Source organism: Pempheris klunzingeri, chromosome 13 (assembly GCF_042242105.1).
Source record: "Pempheris klunzingeri isolate RE-2024b chromosome 13, fPemKlu1.hap1, whole genome shotgun sequence".
NCBI classification, from domain to species: domain Eukaryota; kingdom Metazoa; phylum Chordata; class Actinopteri; order Acropomatiformes; family Pempheridae; genus Pempheris; species Pempheris klunzingeri.
The window spans coordinates 14279167-14305711 of record NC_092024.1 but is presented as its reverse complement, the minus strand read 5'-3'; the positions used below and the strand labels follow the sequence as shown (position 1 = coordinate 14305711).

Here is a 26545-nt window from a genome sequence, read left to right as displayed (position 1 = left end):
GATAGTGAATTGAATATCTTTGGATTTTGGACAGTTGGTTGGGCAGAACAAACAATTAAAATACATCACCTCAGGAGTCTGTGACTAATTCTGACAATTTATGGACTGAGCTCTTAATTAATTAAGAAAACTAGCAGCAGATTAATCCACAATTGAAAAAAAAAAAAAGATGTTTTATGGATTAAGCTATAGGTTTATTGCAGAAATATATTAAAAGTGAGGCCAATGTTTATACAGTAGATAGTGTTGATTGAGCCAGTATAAATGTTAAATACACAGTACCTCACCTCAAGGCATCATTAGAAGATGGTTCTCTAAACATTGTGGACTGGGGGCTGGTGGTGGATGTTCTCATAGTCAAAGCAAATGTTGATTTATGATTGAACCATGAAAAAAGACGGAATATGTTTAATCAGAAACACAGACGTACAAGTAGATCTGAACCTGAAACCACCTTTTTCCTCTGTGTTCTATTTATTTCTTTTTCCTGTGCCTCATCTCTCTTCTCATGGCCTTTAACTGTCACTCCTTCCTTCATCCTCCTTCTTTTCCCTCTCCATTTCTCCCTTATATCCAGGCTGTGTACTATCATCTCTAACACTTATGTGCAACCCTGTAATCTTCTCACACTCACTATCACTTACTATCACGTCATTCTCTTCGTGCATTCCCACAAACATCCAGCCTGTATATTCACCTTAGTTCCCAATTTCCGATCTCTTAACGCCCCCTTTCCCCAGCTCCCAGCCTCTGTGGTCCCCACCTGCCTGTCAGCTGCCACCTAAAAGGCTTCAACATGCTGCGAGAGAGCTCCAAGGCGTGGAGCAATGGCTCAGAGGCCTACAGCAGCGATCCTGAGGAGGACGAGGAGGAGGAAGAGGACATGGTGTTTGGGGAGACTGATCAAGACGGCATATCGGAGGAGATGATGGATCTGAGTGACCTCCCCACGGCGCTCTTTGCATGCAGCGTCCATGAGGCCGTGTTTGAAGAGGACGCACACAGGGTGAGATGGAGCAAATTCACTTTTTCTGGGTCAGATTTTGATGATGATTGTGTGTGTGTGTGTGTGTGTACGTGTGTGTGTGTGTACGTGTTTGTGGGTTGGTGTGTCAGTCTGTGTGCGTTTGAATCATTCTGCTGAATGTGTCAGCGCGTCCAAGATTCAAAGCCCAGCAATGTGTGCATGATGTCATCCACCGCTGTTGAAGTCCAGTCACAGCTTCACACACACGTATACACATGTATACACACACACACACACACACACACACACACACACACACACACACCTGGCGCTCTTATATTTTTGCCAGGGAACATGAATGCAGGGCTGCCAATTACAATATGACTGGCACAGAATCGTGACCACAATCAGCCTTTCATCACCATATTCATGTTATCATCAGCTCATGCAGTGTGTTATTCATGCCCACGTATGCGCACACAGGCCTCAGCTACAGTTACATTCGTGCCCACACATACTCAAAATTTTCTGTGAAGGCCTCCTTAGGAAGTGTAGTCTCTCTGTCACAGCTTCTCTGAGCAGGAATACTTAGGATCACTGGATCCTGTTTGCTGGAGGATGATACAAAGAAAATACTTTTAATTTTCTGCCCCTCTAATCCAATTACGCTGTCCTACCATCCCTCCATCTTCCCAGCTGGCATGCTTTACATCTCTCTTTTTCAGACTTTCATTCTCTGTCAAGTCTATCCATCCATCTGTCTCCACTGTATGTCTCTAAAAGCTGCCGCCCAGTCTTCTGTGTAACATTTTTCTCTCCTCTTTCTGATCACTTGCTTATTAATTTGTTTCCACTCCTCCCTCAGTTCTTTTAATACCCCCCCCCACCCCCCCACCCCCGTCTCCCTGCTAAGCATTCTTTATTTATCCCCTCTATGTATGTAAATGCAAAGCAGAGAGGCTAAATTTGGCACACACACAAAATCCCTTTAAATGAATCACTCCTGCTTTGTGAGGTTGCTGCTTGTACACCCATTGCTCCTAGCAGTGGAGTCTGCCCCCTTCCCTCCCTTTGGTTTTGCCTCCTCACTTCATTTCGATTCCCACTCCGGCTTTAAAGTGGAAATGCCACCCCCGCACCCTTCAGTCAGAGCATGTCAATAGATTGTTCTCCATATGGCTCATTTAAATGAGCCTCACTAAAAATAGAACTTTTGACATTTATTTAAACTTTCAAAAATGAGGACAGGAAGGGATGAAGTATGAAAGAGGGAAAAAAACAGGGTGCTTGTGATATTTTCAAAGCACAAATGGGGAGTTTATGAGATTGTTTTTGACTTGTAGCAGCAGCTGTTTGATTCTCCACACACACACACACACATACACACTCACACAGGCTGTAATTTATTCAAAATTGCAACATTTCAGCATTTTTCTAACTGCTAAAGACTTGACATCTCTAAACTCAGTGTCTACATCCTCAGTGAAGAACAGGGACATGGCAACCTACATTTTTGTGTCTTTGGGCTCTTGGCTCCCTCCCAACACCGACATTACCTTCTGTTTCTGTTCTCAAAGGCCTGCATGCAGGAGGGTGGGCTGTGTCTGTAATCACTGAGAGAGAGAGAGAGAGAGAGAGAGAGAGAGAGAGAGAGACATGTGCCCCTATATTTATAAGAAGCTCTTAGCAAGCTGTAAAAGCCTTTTCCTTTCTTCTGCATTAGTGAAAAGAAAGCACAACATAGTGGCACACTTTCATCTGCAGTATTTTGTTCCCCTGACCAGCTTCTAGGTAAAATGGAGAGGCAGCTTAAGAGACCTTCCTGTTTCTTTAGGAGGTCCAGCTGAGTTCTGGTCTGGCTTTATTATTTATTTACAGATTAAAATTAATTCTCATGATTAAAACAGGGCAGTGCAACTACACTCAATGATTTAAATGGTCTGTCGTACAGTGCAAATCATTGGTCTCTTCATTAAGATATCAAATGGGTGTTGTTTTTCACTCGCCATGTGTCATAACTACAGACAAATACAACATTTACATTAAAGCTAGTGGCACTTTTTTCTTTTATGGTAAATCTCTCAAGATGCACTCATTTTATTGTCCTTCCTGGAAAAAAACGAATTGGTTGTTTGTACATATGATCTAGTTTTCTAGTTTTTTAAATTCCTATTTTTGCCAAATATAGAATGCTCTTCTCCAAAGTTTGGTGGACTGGACTTTATATTTCTATTCCTCATATGTCTGTTATATGTTGTATTTTATGAATTATTTGAGTGTTCTCGTGAACTAAACCAAACCAAAAGTCTGGCTGACATTGTAGCCTGAGCCATGATCAACTATATCCAGTATATAAATATGATTAACAGCATTACATAGAGTGGACACAGTTGCAGCCAGTGTGGCCTTTTTTGACATGAATCATTATCTGGCCCCCTCACAAAACAAGTGTGTACAAAGAGTGAGGTAGTTAGAGACAGAGTGTGAGTGGGCAAAGTAAGGAGGCAAAGTGGTTGTCAAGACTAAGGTCAGAGGAACCATTAGAAGTCATCCCTCATAGTGCCCAGTGTATATCGGGCCTAATCAGCACAGAGCAAAGCTTTCATCACTGCTCCCGCTGCTGTCAGACTGAGCTCTCCTCAATCCATAACCAGAGCAATCAAGCAAGCACCAGCTGCCAGCTTAATAAAACCCCAAGCAAAATGTTTTTCGTCTTAGACGCAATAGAAAACCAAGCAAATGCTTTTAAGTTACTGCCTTGTATTGTTACAGGATGATACTAAAGGAATTATGTCAGTTTAAACGTGAGCATTACATCAATATTTTTATATCATGAATGTGTTCAATGAGTAAGTTGAATGTGAACAGGGTTGCTCATGGTGACAAACCCTCAGAAAAAAAAAGAAAGAGTTGACTCGGCATTTCCGTGTTTCATTGTCTTTTGGTTCATCAGCCTCGTTTCCATCCACAGCACACAGATAAAAAATCGAATGTAATCTAATCTACCCTACCTGCCCAGCGCCAAATGGCTGTCAGACAAGTTAGCTGGTGAACACGGTGGAGCATGAGCAGCCAAAGAGAAAACAGAGCTAAAATCCATCCATTTTCTATACTGCTTACGCTTAAAGGGGCTTAAGGGGGCTGGAGCCAATCCCAGCTGACTTTGGGCAAGAGGCCCCAGTCCACCCACTACCATCCACCCTGGACTGGTTACCAGTCAATCACAGGGCCAACACACAGAGACAGACAACCATTGACACTCACACTCACACCAATTCACCACCAATTAAAATTCAAAAGATTCGATCCTGGGACCTTCTTGCTGTGAGGCAACAGTGCAAACCACCACACCACCGTGCTGCCCTCAGCTGGTTCTACATAAAATAGTGCATAGAGAAGGCAACGTATTGATTTAACTCAGAAACAGTCTGACCGAAGAGTAATTAAAAAGAGCAGGAATCTGATCTACATTTTATTTTTCCATGGACATTTCATTTCACATTGATATTTTCAGGCATTCTTTAAGTACTGCCCTGGTTAGAGCTGTAAGTACTCTTTGTTATATCCATTATGTGATTATTGATTAGTATTTTGTTCGCTTTTTTTGTGATAAGTTCACTGCTAACCAAGCTAGCTGTTAGCAGTCTGAGGCTAATGTGTTGCTAATACAACATTCTAAGCACCTGTTAATTGGCTAACTGTTATGTATATTACTTTTGTTGAGGTTTAATTACTATGCATATGTCCTATAATTTAATTTAGATTTTTTTCTTGGCACAAGGGACAGGTCCAATACTGTTTTCATAGTTTCACAACTGCTTCCAGTCCAAGTCCAACTCTTGTCTTCAACTTCTATAGGAGGTGTGTTTGTACGTACAGTATATTAGCAAATTAAACCAAAACTATTGCGATTGGCATAAGAGAATTTGCAGCATCTTTCCTTTTCCAAACTGTTTCCGTTAGCAGTGCATTAGCAGTGCAGCAGCGATGGAGTGCTGTAAGTATGTGAAAAGTTGAAGTGCTTTGGTTGACACGGCTTTCCCACTTCAGTCTAATGTGTTTGATAGTGTGACTCATATCGGACGATAAAGTAAGACAACCCCAGAGCAGACTGGAGCAATGAAACACATCAGGGACTAAAGATAGCATGATAGAGGATGTGAAAAGTGAGATGTAAAGTGTGTGTGTATGTTTTATGTGCAAGCACCATTTATGTACAGTGTGCATGCATGTGTGTGGTAGTGATGTGTTTGCATGTGTGAGACCACAGTCTATTTTTGGGTGTCGGTCCCGCGGGGTGAATGTGAGGGAGCGGGTGCTTGGCAGGCTGAAGGTCAGCCATGATGCAGTGCAGAGTGAGTGAGTGCCGCTGGCCCCTGCTCCTGCTGCGGCCTGGATATTATTCCGGTACATTGACCGGGGTTGTCTCACCGACCTGGTGTGTTTGTTTTGCCTTTATTTATCAAACTGACGCACGCAAAAAGCAATTTCAGAGAAGTAGACAACAATAGAGAGCGCAGCTTAGTTAAATTGAGCTGTTGTGGCACTCAGGGTGGCAAAGTATTTTACACATTTGACAAGATGACAGTGTTTTCTTTTGCAATAACAGTTTTTCAGCTACTAGGTTTTCCTGCTAAATCTGAGCTTTTACTTTGGCTTCAGCTGTAACTGGGAAAGCTAATATTGTGAAGCATGATGTGACAAAATACCTGTATTATCTTTGCTATGTGTTTTATCTGTAACAGTAATGTGTATGTTTAAAGGCTCTGCACACCCATGGTGAACTCACACAGGTGACTCAGATTAGGACTTGGGTGTGCTCCAAATCCAATCGGCGAGGCACTGGTCAGTGTCACTCAGGCTGGGTTTCCACTTCATTTCAATTTGGTATGCAAAACAGCCTGGCAACGTGCCATTTTTGCCATCTTGAACTGACAGAGCTGTGCGACACATTAACAAAACACTGCATGTACCAACAGCATTGTATTCAGCACACGCTAATAAACAGATAATTTACATGGCCTGTTGTGGCTGAATCTAAATGGGAAAGGTGCCATACAGAACTATGCAGCTGTCAAAAGATGAAATTAAAGTTTACCACAGTGTCTCACCTACTGGCTGCTGTTTGATTATCAGCTGGTAGATTTAGCATCATAGTTGCTGCTTCATATGCAGCCTGCACTCCATTTAAGTGGGTTTCCCCACTCTTGCAGTTACGCAGCAAGCAGCATGCTGCCAAATGGCCCAAAAAGCCAGACGACATTTTGATATGTGACCATACGAAAAGCAGAACTGTAAAGAATGAAATGAAGGATGGTTGGATTTCATTTAGCTAGTTCCGTTTCAGAGTCCGGTGCATGATGGCTCACTGTCACACCATCACTGCTTACTGGTACATTTGAATAGAACAGAGCCATTGTTAATGTTATTCGTAACACCAGTGCTTTTCCTGCTATGCCAAGTCAAAAGCTGTTTCTGACATCACTCCCTTGTCCACTCATTCATTATTCTTGTTATAATGAGACACTCAGTTTTTAGTCTATAGAGCTGCCAATTGAGATTTTGGGCACTTATAATGTGGATCATCACTGACAGGTGACAGATCCACAGTGTAAAATTTGGAGCAATGCATTGTGGTAATGTTGCATGGACACTACAGTTTTAGTAAGTGTTTTTTAAGTAAATAGGGAAGGATTGCAGATACAGCCAAAGTGTCTATTGCACAAAAGGTCTGTTCTCATTAGATGTCTAATCAGCCAGAGCACCTGTGTGACTGTGTCTGTTTTTATGTCATATCATTTAAACCGTAAACAGCAGAGTGGGTTAAAACGTTCACGTCATCACTTGTAATTCTGACGCACAGATATCAGGAATTTCTGACACATATGATATCTCCCACTCAGTGAAGACAACTACAGACATCTCAACTAACTGTATGAAAGATGGTGCACCACCACTACCAGTTACATCAAAATAATACTTTGTATTAACACAAATAGAATAGACTCAGATAGTTAAGTAGGAGCTGTCACACTGCTTGTTTGTATCTGGGTTTGTTCTGTCTCACACAGTCAGTTGCTGCTGTTAAATTCAAAGGAAAGAAGAAAATGATCATTTTCTCATAGTGCAGAAACTCTCAGTTGATAAGTAATTCAAACACAATTCTGGTAATCAGTTAATCATTTAACCCACTAAGCAAGCATCAGTCAAGTGCCAAAAATGTGCTTATTTTAGCTGTTCAAATGTGAGGCTGCTTTTCTCATTTTTATATGATCAAATATCTTTTTGAAATGGTCAACAACGGGAAATAACTGCATGATTTTCTGTCTATTTTTTGACATTTCTTAGGCAAATGTTGACTGTTGCTTTTCGTCTTCATCATTTTGAAAAATCAATTTTGTCATATTTTACTGTTTAAACTGCAAACATCTGTTTAAAGGCAAACATTCTTATATCCTCATCATTATAATGTAATTGTGTGACTGATACTCATGCAGTAATTCTCGCACCTTCAGCGTCAGACCCTCAGGGAAATACATTTTTCCTCATTGATATGTGATTATGATCAGTGTTGGCTCATCTTACCCACAGCCTCATCCGCCCTCACCTACTACACAGGGGCTGATTATAAAACTATAAGATTTAGGATTGCTATGTAAGCCACTGTTGTGTCATCCTCTTGTGATTCTATTTAAATCAAGATTATTTTCTGGTTCAATCAGTCTAAAAAAAGAAAACTTCTGTGGGCGCTTTCAAGAATAGCAGTTCACAATACGACAACTAATATGATCTCTTACTTGGCTGATGCCATGTATAAATGAGGCGTCGAGGCGTAACTGCAATCATGCAGTTCATGAAATAGAAAATTGTTCTGCAGATGATTGCGTTTACCTATGAATGTGTAAAATTAAGGAGCTGAAATAAACCCACAGGAAACAGGAAGTTAGCTGATAATACTGTGAGGATTTATAAGTGCCAGTTTCGGATCTGTCTGTCCATATTGCATTTTTTTAAAGATGCTTTTTTTTTTTAATGGAAAGGCCTCACAGTGTGTTGAATATCTAAAAGTATTTCTTTGTTAATAGAGAAATTGTAACAGTAGAGCTGTGTACAGTGAGTCACTGTAGCTCACTGTATAGTACAGCTCCAGTTTGGTTCAAATCCTGCCTTTTTTTCTTTCTTTTACCTTCGTGTTTACTTGCAGATTTTCGTTGACATCTTAATGTTGCGTGGCACACACGTCTGCCCCCCTGTGAGGCTGTATCTTGTTATTTATGAGGAGAGAAGCGGGTGGACCGGCATCCAAATCAATTTCTTTGTGTTGTCATTTACAGAAAAGGACTATTGACATGTCTCTTGTTGTTGATTTTTCTCTCCGTACTTGTTCTTCATTGTTGTTGCCGGGAAAAAGGAAATCCAATTGTGTGTGTGTGACTCTCCCCGATTCAATTTGGTTTACTTTCTTGTTTATTCCAATTTTTCTTTAGATCTTTCATGTTGTTCATTTCTGGTTCCTTTCTTCCGTTTTAGTCTGTCTCTGTTCATATCACTTCCTCTGCCTCTCCCCGTCTCCATCATGTTGCTTATTGACGGTCTATAACCACATTAATGGGGTCTGGGGCCCTGTGTGGCGGTCTGTGATTTGTACACTTTTAAGCGTCTGTTGCTCTAGTGGCGTATGGGTTGTTTGAAACAAATCTGGAAGATACAGCATAACAGCATAAGATACAGCATAACCAACTTTTTCCTTTCATTTACTTTGCTTATGGTCCAGCGACATCCTTTAAAGTTTGGAATTTGTATCGCACCATTTCACCACTTCTTCTCATCACAGTTGCCATGCAAAGCCCATAGCCCCGAAATAAGATCAGTTTAAAGTGAAAGAATAGAGAGCTCTTCCCATCCTCTAGTGAAAAGTCTATCATTTCTTTCTCCCTCTTTATTTGCCTGCCTCAGAAAATGGCACCCACTTCTCAGCACACTATGTTATCTTTGAAGCTGCCTCGGGTCCTTCCCCACCCGTTTTTTTTTTTCTTTTCTTTTTGTTGTGTCTGATATTCCAGCAGATGCGATGCCTGCATGCGCGTCCGTCTAACCCATCTAAAGATTTGACCTGATTTCTAAGCAAAGTAATCAGTGGAACCATCGGCACGTGTCACTCTGTGCTACCTCGTCCATCCCCCTCCTCTCCCTCCGTCTCTGTCCTGCTCACACAGCTACGGCAGCTCATCTCTCCAGCTCCTAAGCTGCTGGACTGGGTTAAAACACTGAACAGCTGCTGGTGGCCCACCAGATGTAGGCTGTGAACCACAAACAGTCTATGCTGTCCAGTCCCATGTTTGGACTGTGTTTGTGATGCTGTTTGCAAAAGCACTCTGTTTATAAAGCAGTTTTATTTACTTACAAATTTATACATTCATATAATTTAAAGTTATTCTCATAGCAGTTTTTATATCCCACAATACTCTATACCCTAGTTTTTATATACTCGTTACTCTTCAAAAACATTACATGAAAAGGCTATCATCTCTGCGGTGCCTTTTGGGTAATAACACCACAGTCGGGACTCGATATGGGATCGCCTGATTCCCAAATTTGGGATCCACTGATCTGATACTCAGAGCTGCTATTGATTAAATACTTTTATGATTCATCAAAAAATAATTTAGTCCAAATGCCAGAAAATCCTGAAAAATGCCCATCATAGAGCTGATATCTTCAGATAACGTGATTTGTCCAACCAGCAGCCCAAAGAGTAAATGACAATATGTGACATAAAAACAGAACAAAAACATTAGCACCAAAAATGTGGTTTTGTTATTGATGGATGCATTTTGTAATGTCTGTATGACGTTAGTTGGTGAATGGTAAATTTATTGCACTTCCATAGCGCCTTTCTACTCTTAACACTACATTGACTCACCCATTTACACATCGATGGCAGGTTGCCAATCTGCCATTAGGAGGAAACTAATCGTCTAATCAGTCACACACCAAAGCACAGCTTCGGGAGCAATTTAGGGTTCAGTGTCTCACCCAAAGAAACTTTGACGTGTGGATTGGTGATTGAACTGCTGATCTTGTGATTGGTGGATGGCGTGCTCTACCTCTGAGCAGCAGCCACAAAAACAATAAACATTGAAACAACATAGCATTCATAAACAATGCATCAACAACTAATGAGGCGACTTGAATACTAATATCAGAATTTCTATCAAATCCATAGGAGCACCTCCATGCTCCTGATAGAGTACAGAAGATTGCCATGTTTTTATTCACATGGAAACTTAACAACTAATTGAGTCAGAATTCAGTCATCAGGACTTCAGTATGTAAACACATAGTTAGCCCTTAAGGATTATTCTCTAAACCTGAATATCACTCATTCATATTCAATGAATGGAGGAAAACATCCTTAGGCATTATTTATTAATGTTAAACGCTCACAAAAAGCTTCATCAGCACTGTGGTGGTGTATTTTGATCTGATTTGAGTGACAGTGGACTGGAAATGCAAGCAAACAACCAACTCCCATCAGATTTTGATTCAGATGTTGCTGAATCCTGATTGCTGCTCAAAGGTGTTTGACATCACCTTTTTCCATCTGAACCTGGTTCTCTTTAAACTGGCGAGAAGAGCACAGACACCAGAGAAAACTTCTCAAGTGACATAACTAAAACTGCAAAACCTTTGCAATGTGATAATAATAGTATGCAAGTTTTTCAAATATATACATATATACAGTTAAGCCTGAAATTATTCATACCCTTTGCAAACTGTCACAGTCAATGGGAAAATCCAAAGTTCTATACCATTCCAAATAGTCCAAGCTGTTCTAAAGCATCCTAATTACCCTGATTCATTGGGAACAGCAGCAGTGGGAACAGTTTTAATCAACTCAACAGGTGAAAAACAGCAGCTCTCTGCAGTTGGTTTGTGGACAGTCATGGCTAAGACAAAGGAGCTCACTGAGGACCTGCGGCTGCGCATTGTGGCTGCTCACAAGTCAGGAAAGGGCTATAAGGCCATATCTAAATGTTTTCAAGTTCCAGTGGCTACAGTGCAAAGTATTATTAAAAAATACAAGACGTTCCGCACTGTGGAAAATCTCAGAGGACGTGGTCGGAAGCCAAAAGTGACACCTGTGCTGGCCAGGAGGATAGAGAGGCCATCCTGGTGAATCTGGGCTCTGCTGGTGGCAACGTCTCAAGGCAGACAGTCCAACGGACACTGCACACTGCTGGGTTCCACGGATGCAGACCAAGGAGGACGCCACTTCTCCAGATAAGGCACCCAAAAGCCCGCTTGGCCTTTGCAAATGCTCATCTGGACAAAGAAGAAGACTTCTGGTCTTCTGTTTTATGGTCAGATGAAACAAAAATTGAATTGTTTGGCCACAATGATGTGTCCTTCATTTTGCGTAAAAAAGGAGAAGCCTTCAACCCTAAGAACACCATCTCCACTGTCAAACATGGTGGTGGGAACCTAATGCTTTGGGGGTGTTTTTCAGCCAATGGACCAGGGAACCTAATCACAGTAAACGGCACCATGAAAAAAGAGCAATACATCAAGATTCTCAACAACAACATCAAGCAGTCTGCAGAGAAACTTGGCCTTGGGCACCAGTGGACATTTCAGCACGACAACGACCCGAAACACACAGCAAAAGTGGTGAAGAAGTGGTTAGTGGACAAAAACATTAACGTTTTGCAGTAGCCCAGCCAGAGTCCTGACTTGAGTCCAATTGAGAATCTGTGGAGGGAGCTAAAGATCAGGGTGATGGCAAGGAGACCCCCCAACCTGAAAGAGTTGGAGCTCATCGCTAAAGATGAATGGGCAAAATTACCAGTGAGACATGCAAATAGCTGGTCAGCAGTTATAGGAAGCGTTTGATTGCTGTAATAGCCAATAAAGGCTTTTCTATTGATTATAGAGAAGGGTATGAATAATTTTGGACATGCCACTTTTTGTTCAAATGTAAATAAAAGCTGAGAAATATTTTTTCCACAATGATGCCTCTTGTACATTGTCTTATAATCTTCTGGGAGACGCCTGTGCCATTTCCAATCAAGAAAAAACTTGCTGGTTGAATAAAAGTAACTTTAAGTCAAAACTTGCCAGGGGTATGAATAATTTTGGGCTTAACTGTATGTATGTGTATTTATATATATATATATACACACACATAAATATATCTATAGGAATGTTGGGCATTCAGCTAAACATTCTGCTGCTACAGTCACGTGTTCAAATGTCCCATGACAACAGGCTCATTTTTGTTAATTAGGAGAAAAGAGTTACAGTCAGAGTTGGCCTCTGGGAGTTGTCTATCACTGCTAATTACAGCTTGATTGCCAGAAGTCATGTAGAACTTATCTGTCAACATTTTTCACTTCCAAATCGCTTAACACTGCAGCACTCCTGTCAGCGTGTCTGCAGAATTCAAACCATCAGATAACACAAATTTCTGGCTTTGATGCAGCGTTGACCGAGGCTACTTGTGTTGTGTCATTTACAGTTGATGGCTGGTGTCTGCTCACACTCAGGTATTTATGCTGTCCTTTGCACCTGACAGGACCTTTCTGTCTTCATGTCTCTTTCTATTTTCACTCACCCTCTCACTACTTTTATTCCCTCTACACCATCCTGCCTCTCTGTGCTTCTCTGTTCTCCCCCGCTCTTTCTCACCTATACTCTGTAGATCTGTCTCTCTGCCCTGTAGGCACCCTTTTATCCTCCCATCCCTCTGTCTCCCCCTGGCTCCCTGCGCGTGTACTTGGCTGCTTGCTTTATAAATAGCTTGGCCTAGATTACAGCAGCTGCATTGGCGCTGGCACCAGGGGCTGGTTGGGCTGGGCCAAGTGAGGTAGCCTGGTGTAACAAGGGGTTGGCAGTGAAGGGATGGAGCGTGTGTGTGTGTGTGTGTGTGTGTGTGTGTGTGTGTGTATGTCTGTCTGTGAAGATCATGAGTATAGTGCAGCCACAGCCTGTTTGCATGCCTGCAGTGGCCGAGCTCCAGAGTTTGTTTTTACACCGTCATTCCTTCCATTCTTCTGCTGTCATATCTCACACACACACACACACACACACACACACACACAAAGCTCATATCATTCACGTGTCTGTCGTCATATTTTCAACAATTTCTGTTTTGGGTGAATTCTTGTTGTGAATAAATATTTACTAATGTGTGTGTGTGTGCATGTTGGCAGTTTGAGTACGGGGATGATTTAGCACAAATACAGTATACATCTGGATGTATTTTTATTAGTCTTTGTGTTCATGTGTTGCATTGTTTGGTTCTGTCTGTGCGAGCATGAACGTGTGCATTATGAGCATGCGTATGTGAGCCCACCGCGATGATCCACTGCCCTGATTTCCTCCCTCCTGCTCCTCTGCAGAGCTCCACTTCGGAATACAAATTCTGCTCGTCAGTGAGTCTGAGACACAGCGTCTCACCCTTTGAGCATCCTTGTTGCCTCTCTGCTTTCTCCTCTTCTCTCCTCTTATAAACCAAATCATGCACATTAGAGAAACCTGGATTTCTACTATTCGATCAACCTCATCTGTGAATTTATGCTTCATGTATTCTTTTATCTTTACATGCCCATGAAGAAACAGAAGCTGATTTAAAAAAAGATAAAAGCCAAAATGTCCATTTCCTAAATCTAAGCATCTCATTTGCATTTTCATTTGCATCTACAGTGTTCAACTGAAACATCGGAATTACCCTTTAAGCAATGGTTCGACATTTTGGGAAATGCACTTATTTGCATTTTTGCCAAGAGAGGAGGAGCTGGTTACCTTTGAACATGCATATACAGTAAACTGCAGAACACACTGTAAATGTGTAAATAAGAAATAAGATTTGAAAAAATGACATCTTGTTTAAGATTATTGATGATATTAAAGTAAAGTACCTACTAATACAGTTTTTCATGGTGGCAGCATTTGAAAGGTTATAATCATCTGCATTTTGTGAGAAGCAGGCAGTCGCTTTTCAGTCACAAATTCTTGTTTGAAGTGGATAAAGAATGTGTTGGACTGTTATATTTTTGTATGTGGAGTTGTGCTAAGGGCTGACTGAGATCTAACAGAGGGAATTGTGAATGAGGAGAGGAGAGTTGAGAATGAGGAGGAGGAGGAGGAGGAGGAGAAGAGCTGCAGAATGAGGCCAGAGAAGAAAAGTGCTTCATCATCCACAGCGATCCATCCTACTTATCAGCAGTGACAAAAAGGATCAAAGTAGTGCATCGACACAGTGTTTTGATAAAAACAAAACTATTAAACTATGCATCCAATACACTGCATGTCAATGGCAAATACTACAGAGCAGTGGTTCCCAACAGCCTTATTAGATGAGATAAAGGACCCCAACCCTTCATGGATGTTAACACCATTGCTTCTATAAAATCAGATTTGCCTACTAACCGCTTACATACTGCAAGCACTTCAAGTGGCAGAAGCTTGATGCTTTAATCATTTGTCCATTAATTTTAGCTAATTATTTCAACCATGTATCCACTTTTTTTGCTATTTCAGTCATTTATATCCATTAACAAAAAGCAGCCATTTTTAAGCTAACTGATTTGACTTCCCTTTTTGTTTTCTAACTAGTTTTCATTTACTTTCAAAAAGAGCATGCTGTTTTAATGTGTGACATCTGATTTGGGCGGTGTTGTGAACTGCACAGACAATAATCATACCAATATTTAATCTATAATCTTTCATTTGTTTTCTTTATTACTATTTTTGTTATTGTTTTTATTATTTTATTCCTCATAAACTATATATATATATATATATATATATATATATATGGACATAATTGTATGTATTTATTTTGATTAGCTGAACCATTTCCAAAATCTTTCCACATATCCCATTGCAACTGCACTGTCAATGACTTCCTGGGGAATCACTGCTTTACACTGCAGCAGCAGCACTTAAGTGGGACAGAGTAGTTCATGTTAGACTAGACCATGTTGGACTAAACTAGTCCAGACTAGATGTGAGGGAAAAGACTACGCACCAGTAAACCATTTGCTCAGCTGAAGTTTCCTTGAGCAAGACAGTGAATCTCTACCATCTTCTGTTTACCCAAGGCTTTGTAAATAGGGGCAAGTGAAAAGAGAATTTTCCAACAAGGCATAAATAAATGATCACAACCTTTGGCAAGCTAAGACTACATGAAATTCCAGAAAACAGAGTGGATTAAAAAGAAAAGGCGACACAGACGCACTGCTTTATCACTTCTGAGCCTGTGATTAATGACCTGTGGGGGAGATTCTGAAATAATATCTAGACCTGTCAAGTAACATCTTCTATATTGTCTGTTCTTACTACTGTGACTTGAAAGAATAAAACAGATTCACTCCCCGCAGATGCAGCAGCTGACGATGCCGTTCAGGCTTACACCAGCATGTTACTGTGTGTGGTGTGTGGCGTTTTTGGCGTTTAGAGGCGCATTGTTCCAGACTGGGTGACTGACTGATGCTGTCTGGTGGAGGAATGTCACAGTCATCCTCACATAGCTCACTCATGCTCTCCGTCTGCACGGCGTGGACAATGCCTGACACACTCAGACATAAATAGCCCTCACTGCCTAGAGCTTTAATATTAATGGCTTATAAGGGACTTAGCTGTCCAGCTAGGCAATTATTATGAAACACAGAGAGAGGGAGAGTGAGAGAGAAAGAGATAATCTGAGTGATGGAAAGAAGACATGGTTTGTTAAGATATTATGCAATGGCTGTGGGAATGTTTTAAATGATTGGTCTTCAGCTGAAGTGGAAACTCACACTATATCAGGATGAGTAAGAGGGAAGGAGCCGTGGCAGCAGTGGTACAGCTGGCTTCATCAGCTGCTTCATCGTAAGTGATAAAGAGTCACAGTACAGTTAATCTCCAATCAACAAGTCAGCACTAAAAGTACAAAACGGCTCACTAGGAAGTATGTTTAAAGTTTTCGTATCTGAGTCTTTCCGGGATCAACAAGGAATCAGCCCCGAAGACTCAAGTATATATCTATTAATTTTCTGTATCTGTTAACAGCATGTAGGGAGACAACAGCTTTGGTACCGAACACATCAGAGTGACCGCCACATAACCATGTTGTTATTCTGAAGCTCATGAGGCCATGGTCCATGTCAAGTGAAGGCAGCCTGACTCTGGAGCAGCTGACAGGCATGGTTATGCAATTTTTGCCTTGACAGGGGAGAAAAAAAACGCTGTGACGTAGATGCCTTCACTAGGCATTGTATTTTGGACGGTCAGAGCTGTTGTTGTCTGTCACTGTTACAGTAATCTGAGCCCATTATTTTTACAAAGTGTTACATGCAGCAGAACAGCTGTTCAAATAGCTCTTATATGATTGTACTTCGATCACGAGGATACTAACAGTAAACTGTTGTTGTGAATGTTGCGGCTTGTAATGTTGCTGATACACAGGAGACAGTAACAAGAACACCTGCACAGTGTAGTGAGCCACAAGGTGCATGTCTTGTGTAGTTAAAATGACTAATAAGGCAAAATCACTTGTCAATTCAAATGCTCACAACTTATTTGAGGAGCAAAGAGATAAAACATCACAGTATTTAGTATATAAGAAAAAAGGCAACAGTTAGAAAAAAGCTCGATGATCTGGCATTGATTGATTTTCTTTTAAATTTCCAGTTATCATCCCGCAATCCCCTTTGTGACATCCTGGCCAACTGGTAGACAACCACTGGTTTAGGACCGATACGATTAGTTGATAAACCATTTAGTCGATCGACAGAAAATGAATCACCAACTACTCTCATAGTCAATAAATCGTTTATGTTGAAGTAAAAATACCAAATATTCTCAGCGCCATTGCAAACTGAATATCTTTATTATCATGAGAGAGGATTTAAGTTTGTCTCCTTAGACTTGGAAAACTGGAATGTGAATTCTTCCCTATTTTCTGACTTCAGAGTTTAAGAAATAATTGACAGGTTAATCTGTAATAACCCGTAGTTGCTGCCCTATTGGTCAACTGCAATCCAATATGACCTTCAGATGTTGGTTCAGCCTAATACATGTTTTATTAGGTTGCATCAGTGTGAGGTCTTATTATTTTGTCCACATATCACTGCAAAGTATTGCCTTCAGCCCTCTCTGAAACTGTCCTAAAGAACTGAACTTCATCGGCACAGTTCTTGTAGGGCTTTTCCACCAGACTGGAGTTGCTGTGCATTATTAAAGCTAGCTGTTCCAGGTATTATGTCCACCCCCTGTGGTGTTGTGTGCATTGTGCTGTGCACGGGGGTTAGTCAGGGTGACACTGATGCTGATATTACTTCATGTGCCTTTGTACAGTTTGGCTGATGAACTGAATTTTTCAAAACGGTTGTGACAAAACGTTTTTGTTTTTATCTCCAGCAGCTCGGTGAACTTAAAACACACAGAACATACAAGAAAAAGCGGAATAAACCGGACCGTGAATTCTGCAGTGCACCCTGCACGGTTCGTCAGGCACCGTAGTGGCGTAAAACACGACGAACGTGAGGATGGTAATGACGTCAATGTGGAGCGAAAGGGGCGGGCGGGAGAGAGAGGGAGGGAGAAACGGAGAGGGGAGAGAGAGATTGAGGGGAGGGAGAGAGAGGAGAGAGCGATAGAGAGGGAAGAGAGATAGAGAGAGGGGGGGGGGGGTGCACGGCTACTGCAGCATCACTCAGCAGCGCGTCAGTGCAGTGAAGAGTCCAGCAGCAACTCTCTCAGCTGATAAAACCAGGCGACAATACAGTCCGCTGGACTTAACCTCAAGTTTGTGGAGCAGGAACCCGATAGACTCTTTCTCAGTGACCCGCTAGAGAGAAAGAGAGAGACTTTTACTCCATTTCGTTTTTTTTCCCAACCACGAAGGGGAATGCCATCGATAAATATGAAACTGGAGATGGTGACCATCATCGCCTGCGAAGTAGACACTGAGGTGTTTACATCAGACAAAATGCAGGTAACGCTTTTCGCCCAAAACGCACGATGCAACTGATCATGATGGTTGTGCCCTTGCGGTGTGGGTGTGCAGCAGTGTGCTCGGGACCGTCTGCATGCTACTCTGTAAGAAGTGCATGCATGTCTTGGTGACGTTGAATGCAGCCCTCTCTCAGACGAGGATTTTTATCAATGGGAGCCGCAGCTCGCCAAGACGCACGTCCCGCGCCGCGCGCGCGGCTCAATGATTGACGCTGGATGAATTGCAAAAATGGGTAGACAAGGCAAGAATAGGGCATGGCAGAAAATCCTTAATGCACCAATTGTCATGCCATCGTGTAATTTCGGTTTTTGGAGATGATGCGCAAGTAGAATATGAGGGTGTGATGAAGTAAATTGTCCATGTGAGGCACATGCAGGGAAAGAAGTGAGGCAGTTTAGACGCAGTGGCGGACAGACCCTGTTCTCCCTCTCTTTATCTCTGCTCTCTCCTCATCCCAGTGGCATTGCAGGTGCACAGGGTTGGATGGGATATTGAGTCAATCCAATTAAAATGTTGAGAGAAATAATTTGCAAATAATAATATTAATGCTAAATTTTTTTAGTATAAATAGTGTTAAGGACTGTGATTGATCCAGTAAGGAATTAAAATACAGTGTTGGTAATTCAGCATTTTCATTTGTTGTATTGAATAAATAGTGGCTTAATTCGCAGTACATTTACGTCACTATTAGCTCAGTATTGACCAATGTAAATGCTCCCTACAGTCATGTTTTATTGACTTGTCTTAAGGGAAGATGCAGGTATTCGATAAGCGGCCTGTCAGTCTCAGGGCATGGGACTGTTGCACTTAAATGTGTTCCAAGTGAGCCTGGGGACCCCACCTTTGGCTCTGCAACGTGCCAGTTTTGGGGCTTAAAAGGCCACACAGATGGTCTGCCAAAGCTTGGCTCACCCTCTAAACCCTTTGGAAATTCCATGTCAGAATATATTCCCTCACCTGCTGGCTGCTTGTCTGCTTGTCTGATTTGACTCATCACTAAAGAGACGGAAAGATTCGCAGGAAGGGAGGAAGAATTAAACCAAGCCACAGTGCAGCTGAGGAGTCTGAAACAAGTTGAATCACCTAAAACCATGATCAGAGTGGGTATTCAGAGACATGGGCAGCCAGCGTATAGGTGGGGGGGGGGGCATTTTCTGGTATTTTCTTCCTCTGTGCCACTTGCTCCTCAGTGCTGATGTGCACTGGTGTGGTGAAGGCTGGATTCAGCTATTTCTTGCAACCAAAAACAGCATTTGCAGGTTTTAAGCACCCAGTCACCCCACCCTCACCCCACAGCACCTTGGTCAGCCATATTCTGTCACTTTTTTGCAACTCCGTGTGTATCACTAGCCTTCCACTAGCTTCCCAGGAATATATACGTCTATATGAAATATCCTGCTCCCTTAGTCTGTGATGGCATGAAATGCACGTCAGAACGGCATGTGATTGCAATTTGATGTTACTGAAAAATGTCCTGCTCATATGAACATAAACAATGAATGTCATCCACTGATCCCCCCTGTGGTCTGTGTTCCCCCAGCGAGCCAGGCAGCTGCTCTGTTTGCTCCCAACTCTCATTACACTTTCTAACCACTGCAGATCAGCCAAGGTGAAAGACACCAGTGTGTCACCCTGCAGTTGTCCTGCAATATAGGACAGCAGTTATCATCTTCAAGATTTCTCAAGGACTCTGCATGAAAGAAAAATAGCCGTCAGTGTATACAATGAAATCTCAGATTTGTTGATGCGTGCAGGTTTTCTGCTGTATACAGCTGATGATACTCCTGAACATAACATGCTGTGAAGGTCTTTTTATTTACAACACAGAACTTGATTGTTGCCAAGGGAAACTGGGATCACACGTTATTTATTTCTTTGTGATTTCCTGTTTTTTTTTAACGAAAGCAGGTTAGCTCCCTGAGATTGGCTGTCCTCCCCAGGCAGGCTTGACACAGCCACGGGCGGGACAGTCTGATCGGGGCACAGTCTTAACCAAAGCTCCCTGTCAGGTAGCTCTTATCAGCCCACCTCTCCCAGAATCACCCAAAGAAAAGGGGGCCTGTGCACAATTAAAAGAGCAGACAGAGGGCTGACTTTCGAATGACACAAAGAACACCACTAATCCTTGTTTCTGGCGCAGGCAGAGCGATGGAGAGCGCTAGGGGAGAGGGCAGATTAAAGCCGGGCACGTGGGGAGCAGCCTCTTGATTGAGCTCACCTCCCAGACTGCCCGCTTGTGTTTTTATCATCACTAAACAAGATCCGAGCCCATCTACGACCCCTGGTTTTATGAATATCTCCAAATCTGTTGATGAGAAACAATAATCTTAAGACTCCTGTTTTGTTGCAATGCACCTTGTTGAACAAATATGCGGATTGCTGCTATTTATACACACTTCACAGAAAGATTAGGCAATGGCAGCGATGCTTGAATGGGCGATATGAAGAAAATCAGTGAATGGTAGGCTTTTAATTAGAGGAGATGCTGTGCGACTGGCTGTGGTGTTTTGGAGCCATTGTTTTGACACGGCTGAAATGGCTTGCCCACGCCTTGGCTCAGTCCCTGCTGGTTACATCATTAATGAGCCAAACACAGAGGCTGTGGACAGGCCAGGTTGTTGTTGTAATAATGGCTGAGCTTGTGGTACAGCAGGCTTTCATACCAAAGCACTTTGTTTCCATTTTGGACAAAACAGAAGGACTATTGTTGTCGAAAGGTTTAGTGAGGCCAGAGCTGTGGGCAGACACTGTAGTATGTGTGTGTTCGTCACAACACTGTCATTACCTGGAAAATGTAGCAGCATCAGCAGATGATAGCACAGGACACATGGTGAAGGTCATAGCATGTTGGCAGGCAGTGAATGTATTACAGAACACAGAGCATGACGCAAGCCTTTATAGTTGCATGCTTGATTTGATGCCGGCATTTACATCTAATTTATTTATTTATTCGCTCGCCAGTTTGATGGTTGCCCATTTATTTGCTTTTTTTTATGTATCTATAAATAATTAATCAGCCTTTCAACCTGCTATTTTCTCTTGATAAGTGCCTTTCTTGCTTCAATCTGTCACTAAATTAAATGCATTTTAATTAGGAAGCATAGGGAGAAAACAGGATTTGGACATTATGACCCATTCACACTCTATTATAGAGAAGCCTGTTACTCCTGTGTAGTAACACTGTCACAGTCACATGCTCCAACCACAACAGTGAGTCAGCGGACTCACAGACCTACAGACAAACACCTCTGTCAGCAAACACACACAAGCCCTCGCCGAAGACACCTGGTGAAGTTTCCGTCCTCCAGGTTCACTTTCCGTTTGTCCGCCTGTCTGTCTGTTTATCTGTCACTCGTGTCATATGACTGTTCTCAGGCTTCGTCGTCACTTAAATTTTGCCTGTTGTGAGAAAGGAGGAGAGATTTGATGACTAATCTCCTATTTGTAGTTCAGCAAAACAGGAGCGAGTTTGTTGACGTCTGTGATGTTTTCATTCTTTCCCACTGTCCTTTGTGATACACAACCTTATGTAACATGTTGCCATTCCCTTAAATTGGCTATTTTGAGCATCCAGACAACAAAGCAAGGAACAAAACAATACATCATTTTTATGAGATGTCGTATATCTCGTTCACACTATTTAACAATGTTTTCTGGGTAAAATTAATAGCTGTGTGGAGGGTAAAGGTTAGATGAATGGATATAATTTTGTGTGCAGATTATTTTCTCCATTAATCATTTGGTCCGTAAGGGTTATAGACCAAAAGGTTATGTTTGGCATTTTTGCTTCTAATTATTCAGTTAATAAAGTATTTGCCATATTTTCTACATTAGAATTAAATTTAAGTATCATCCCAGGCAAGTCCTTGACAGATTTATAACCTGCCGTCTCAATCAAGTGTGCGTTATTATCGAACACCGGTCATTAGACCAGAGACCCGAGAGTAACCCATTCTCTCTGCAATGTTTTATCATTTTGAGAGAGGACACGCACACTCCTCTCACTCCATACTCATCAAACATAAATCAGGTCTGATTTTTGATATGATCCAGGCCCAGCATTTAAGAAGACTGTTGTGATGCACTAATACCAATCGTTGAGGTGAAGGCAAGAGGCAGAGGAACAGAGGCAGGACAGACAGGATGGATGTAGACGGTGACAGTATCATGTTCTGTGCTGGTGGGAAACCAGATCTGCACCTTGGCAAGGTTGAGCGATCCCGGGCCAGAGCAGTGGGCTCAGGTGTGCCTGCTCCCCCAGTCTGGGCACTAGGCAGGTGGAGATGGGGAGCTCACATTGGCCTGAAACCCTAGAGAAGTGCCGGGGCTCAGGTGTCAGCTAAAGGTTAGTGCAGCGTCCGTTAGGGTGACGTAGAACAAAGGACAGTCTCCTGGGTGGGGTGTCTGGTTACCACGTGGCCAAGACGACACAACTATGAAGCGATAAGATTAGAGGCAAAGAAAAAGGCCTCGCAATGGAATGTAGAGGCCCATGGTTTACTCGTCAAGGAAGAAGATGGAGAAACCGCGTCACACAATGATTGGCCTTTGTTATGGAAATTACCAGTCGAACATAATTTTCCTGTCAGAATTTCCAATAGAATTTCCAGTCAGACAAAAACAACTGTAGAACGAGGCCGCTTTAGTGCCTAAAATAGCAATGCCAAACCAGTGACCTTAAAAGAATACAGTAGGGCTTCAGACCTTTGTGTCAACTGCATACTGCAAACTAAAGGTGAACTTTATTAATACTGTGTAAAGCAGTGTTTCCATTTTTAAGCACGTGCAGCAGGGCTGAAATGATGAGTCAATCAGTCGAGCCGCAGATAATTAATTGACTACAACTTGATAATTGATTAATCATGCATTGAAGTCTTTATTTATTAAGCAGAAATGACAAACATTGGCTTGTTTCAACTTCTTTAAACATGAACATTTTTATAGTTTTCTCAGCCTTATATCAATATAGTTTTGTTGTAAAATAGTTTATTAATAAAGTTTTGAACTGCTGGTAAGACAAAACAAGGATTTTGAAGATGTCATATTAGGATCTGGTTAATTGTACCATTTTGCACTCATTTTAACTACTGCACATACGTATGGGTACTTCAATATATAAGGATACATTATAATTTATTTCTTGTTTATATTTTGTTTTAATAATTTGAAACTGCAAAGTAACTAGTTACAAAAGCTTTGAAATAAAGCTAATAAATTCCCCAATATTTCTGAAATGTAGTGGGGTACAAGTATAAAGTGACAGATGGAATTACAGTACAAGTACCTAAAAATAGTACACAAATACAATACTTGAGTACTTTACTTTGTATCATATGTTCCCATATGTTTCAGTTCTGAAGTATACATTATGCTTTGTAAGCTGTGCAGCCATGCTGCCACCATTGCTCCAGTAATGCTTGATCATCATCACTAGAGCTGTCTGCTGCATCAACACCACGGTAATGCACTGATTGCCACCAGACAGATAAAGAAAGAGGGTAAAATGCCAGAGAGCCGTAGGGAGAGCCAGTGGTGAGTAGAGAGAAAGAGCTCATATGGCAGTGGTGGCCCAAGGTAAGAGCCACAGCATCTCTTAGCTACCTTATGTAATGCTGTGTAACTCTTTGGATTACCGCTGCCTCTAAAGTGAATCTGTGTGGGAGACTGTGTGGACAGACTTGCATTTTAAGAGTGTGTGACGTAAGCGAAATTTGTGTGTGTGTGTGTGTGTGTATAACCGAGGCCTAAGTGCTGCTGAATAGAAAAAGCTCCTGCCTCAATAAAAACGATAACTACCAGATTGGTGGTAATAGGATTAATGTGTCCCCTCATGCCGTAAACTGATTTCAGTCTCCCTGCCGTGGACACACTGTCCCTGAGGGAGTGGCAGTGTAGCGCCGCAGAGTCGGCTCCTGTCGATACTCCTCCCCGCTCCAGCTATTGATTCCACTGTAATAACACTTGCCCCATTCACATGGCTCCCCGGTGCTTATGCCGTCCTCACAAAGCTATTAATCACAAGTCGTTTTGTAATACTGAGGATTTGCTGCTATGCTAATGTTAATGGCTGCTTTAACAAAAGCCGTGTTTGCCTGTGTGTCCCGAGTGTCGGGTCACCACACACACTAAACCTGAGTTTATCCACTGATACTGACTCTGCGTTTTTTGTTTTTTTTTGGCAACACATTACCTCATCCTAAGTAGGTTTCAGTCTGTTCTAGTGCAGAACCACTGACCACAAACTTCCAGGTTAAGTGTAAAGCCAACTGTGGTGTAACATCACTGAGCAGAGTATGTGTACATGCCAGCATTTGTTTACTACTGAGTAAGTTAAATACTCATAGGTGTCTATTTCTGGATCTGAATTTAATTTCAGGACAACTTTATTTTGTTTCTTTATCATGCGTGTTGATTCATAGCTAATACAGCAGCCTAAACACACTTACAATTAGAAGGGCACTCAGAGAGCGCAGAACTCTGTCAAGGCCAATAGTTCAGATTCACTATTAACTCCTTGTTCATGGGTCAAATCCTGATCCACTCAAACATAGGCTCCTCATCAGCCCATGCTACACCCCTGCACCAAGTTTTATGAAAATCGGGCCACTAGTCATTTGGCAATCCTGGTCACAAAGCAACGCCGAAAACATAACCTTATTGGGGCGGAGGTAATAAAGTTGAAGACAGCAATAGTGTAGTCCTTCAGTGGATGTTACTGTAGGCAACTGTGAAAGACTGAAGACAGTAATCAATGATAGTGATAACAAATCAGAAAAAGATTAGATGTTATTAACAATCATAAGACTAAAGGTATTGTAAAAAATATATTTCACTGGAGTCTTAAAAGTATAGACAAGCTTTCAAATTAGTTACAGTGTCCCCAAGAAAGACTAAAAACAGAACTGTTATATTGTGTCAGCAACAGCAGCCTCGGTGTGTTCAGAAGCAAAAGCAAAGCAAATTTTCGCCTTACGCCATTTGCACAAACATGACCACTGACCACTTTGTGTTAACATTATTGCACAGATGCTAGCTTTGAACTAGGTAGCAGCTGAAAACTACATTAACAAATGACAAACCATCTACACTAAAAGAGTGTCTAGAGATTATGCTCCAGAAAGGCTATTTGGGGAGCAGGTAATGCTATATTTGTTTTGTCGCAGATCTGAAAAAAAGTCTGAATGCAGCACTTTGAGTTAAACTGCTAACTGTGCCAGTATTGGCTGCTCCCTGCAACAGACCAAGTTCCTCATGAACCACTCAGTAACACACCGTTTGTATGTATGTGGTTCTGCTCTGTACAACCGGACTGAAAACCTGAGAAACACAATGGAAACATCTTTGCATTTTGAGTATTTGTTTTACTTCATGATAATGTTTGGCAGCCAAAAGATCTGCTGTGCTGTGAACATATAATACATTATCATGTTACAAGCGATAGTCAGAGCTACACACAGACATGATTGCAGTGGAAAGTTGGCTCCGTTTTATGGAAAAGTTATGGGAAAAATATGGAATGTGATAAGCAAAAATGTGCTGGAACAGACATGCATGCAGGTATGAGATTTATCACGCAGCTGTTATCTCTGCAATCTGCCTCTCTTATTGAACCTCATTAGACTGGTTCCAGTTTGGCCCTTCAGGGAGGACAGTAATTAAAAATGATGGTCCACACACTTAAGAAATGAATTTTCTTAATTATTCCAACATGATCTATTTTTAGTGTAACACTGGTACTGACTCACCCAGAGGCTCCGTGGCCTAGTTTGTTATTTTCACCCAAATCCCATTCAAGCACAAGGGTCTGGATTAGATTGCACTAAAGCCATGCACGTGTTGCAGAGAAAAATGTGATTTACCAAATGAAAAAAAAAACAAAAACATAACACTGAATAACCCTTCTTTACGTCCCAATTAGGCTCTGCTAATCTTTTCATTTTGATCCAAAATGCCAAATGGTGTAGTTGAACTAGCTTGTGGATTACAGTCATGGATTTTGGTGTCCGAGTGCCAATGTGATTTAAGTACTGTACCAGCTTAAATGAAAAAACACAGATCTAAATAGAGCATTGTGGCCCAGTAAGTGAATTTAAATGCTATAGCTCCACATTTCTACACAGACATGGCATGCTCGTACTTGCTGAATTAGGGCTCCAACCAATGGTGATTTTATGTTTAATCCTCTGATTATTTTCTCAATTAATTGAAATGTCCTTCACATTTTCCCAGAGCCCAGTCTTTAAAACTGCTTATTTTGTCCAAACAGTCCAAACCCCCAAACCTTTTCTGTCTGCTGTCAAAAAAAACGAGCAAACTAGCAAATGTTTACATTGGTAAAGCCAAAACCTATGGAAATATTCTTAAATAATTATTTCAATCAATTTATGTCAATCAGATAATCAGTTTATCCTTATGGTGAATGCTTTTTGACTTATATTATAAATGCTTTGCTTTGCTCATTTACCTGTTCAATTCCTCTCTGACAATGCAAAAGTTTTTATTTTCAAATTGAAATTTTGTATGTGCTTAGTGTATTTTCAGCCACATGGCTGATCAAAGAAATGATGGGACACGTT

General features: G+C 41.6%; 1 protein-coding gene across 2 annotated transcripts in view; it reads left to right on the top strand.

Annotated features, from left to right (window-relative positions):
* The window catches only part of rcan3 (regulator of calcineurin 3), a 40684-nt gene that overhangs the window by 849 nt on the left and 13290 nt on the right, over window positions 1–26545 (top strand). The window contains exon 2 of one of the 2 annotated variants that reach the window (XM_070842172.1): window positions 741–1006. In XM_070842172.1, the coding sequence (XP_070698273.1) occupies window positions 797–1006 (210 nt within the window). In that variant the 5' untranslated portion in view covers window positions 741–796. Of the gene's footprint in view, window positions 1–740; window positions 1007–17736; window positions 17949–26545 lie in introns of those variants that run through there. The other variant, XM_070842173.1, reaches the window with a different exon arrangement.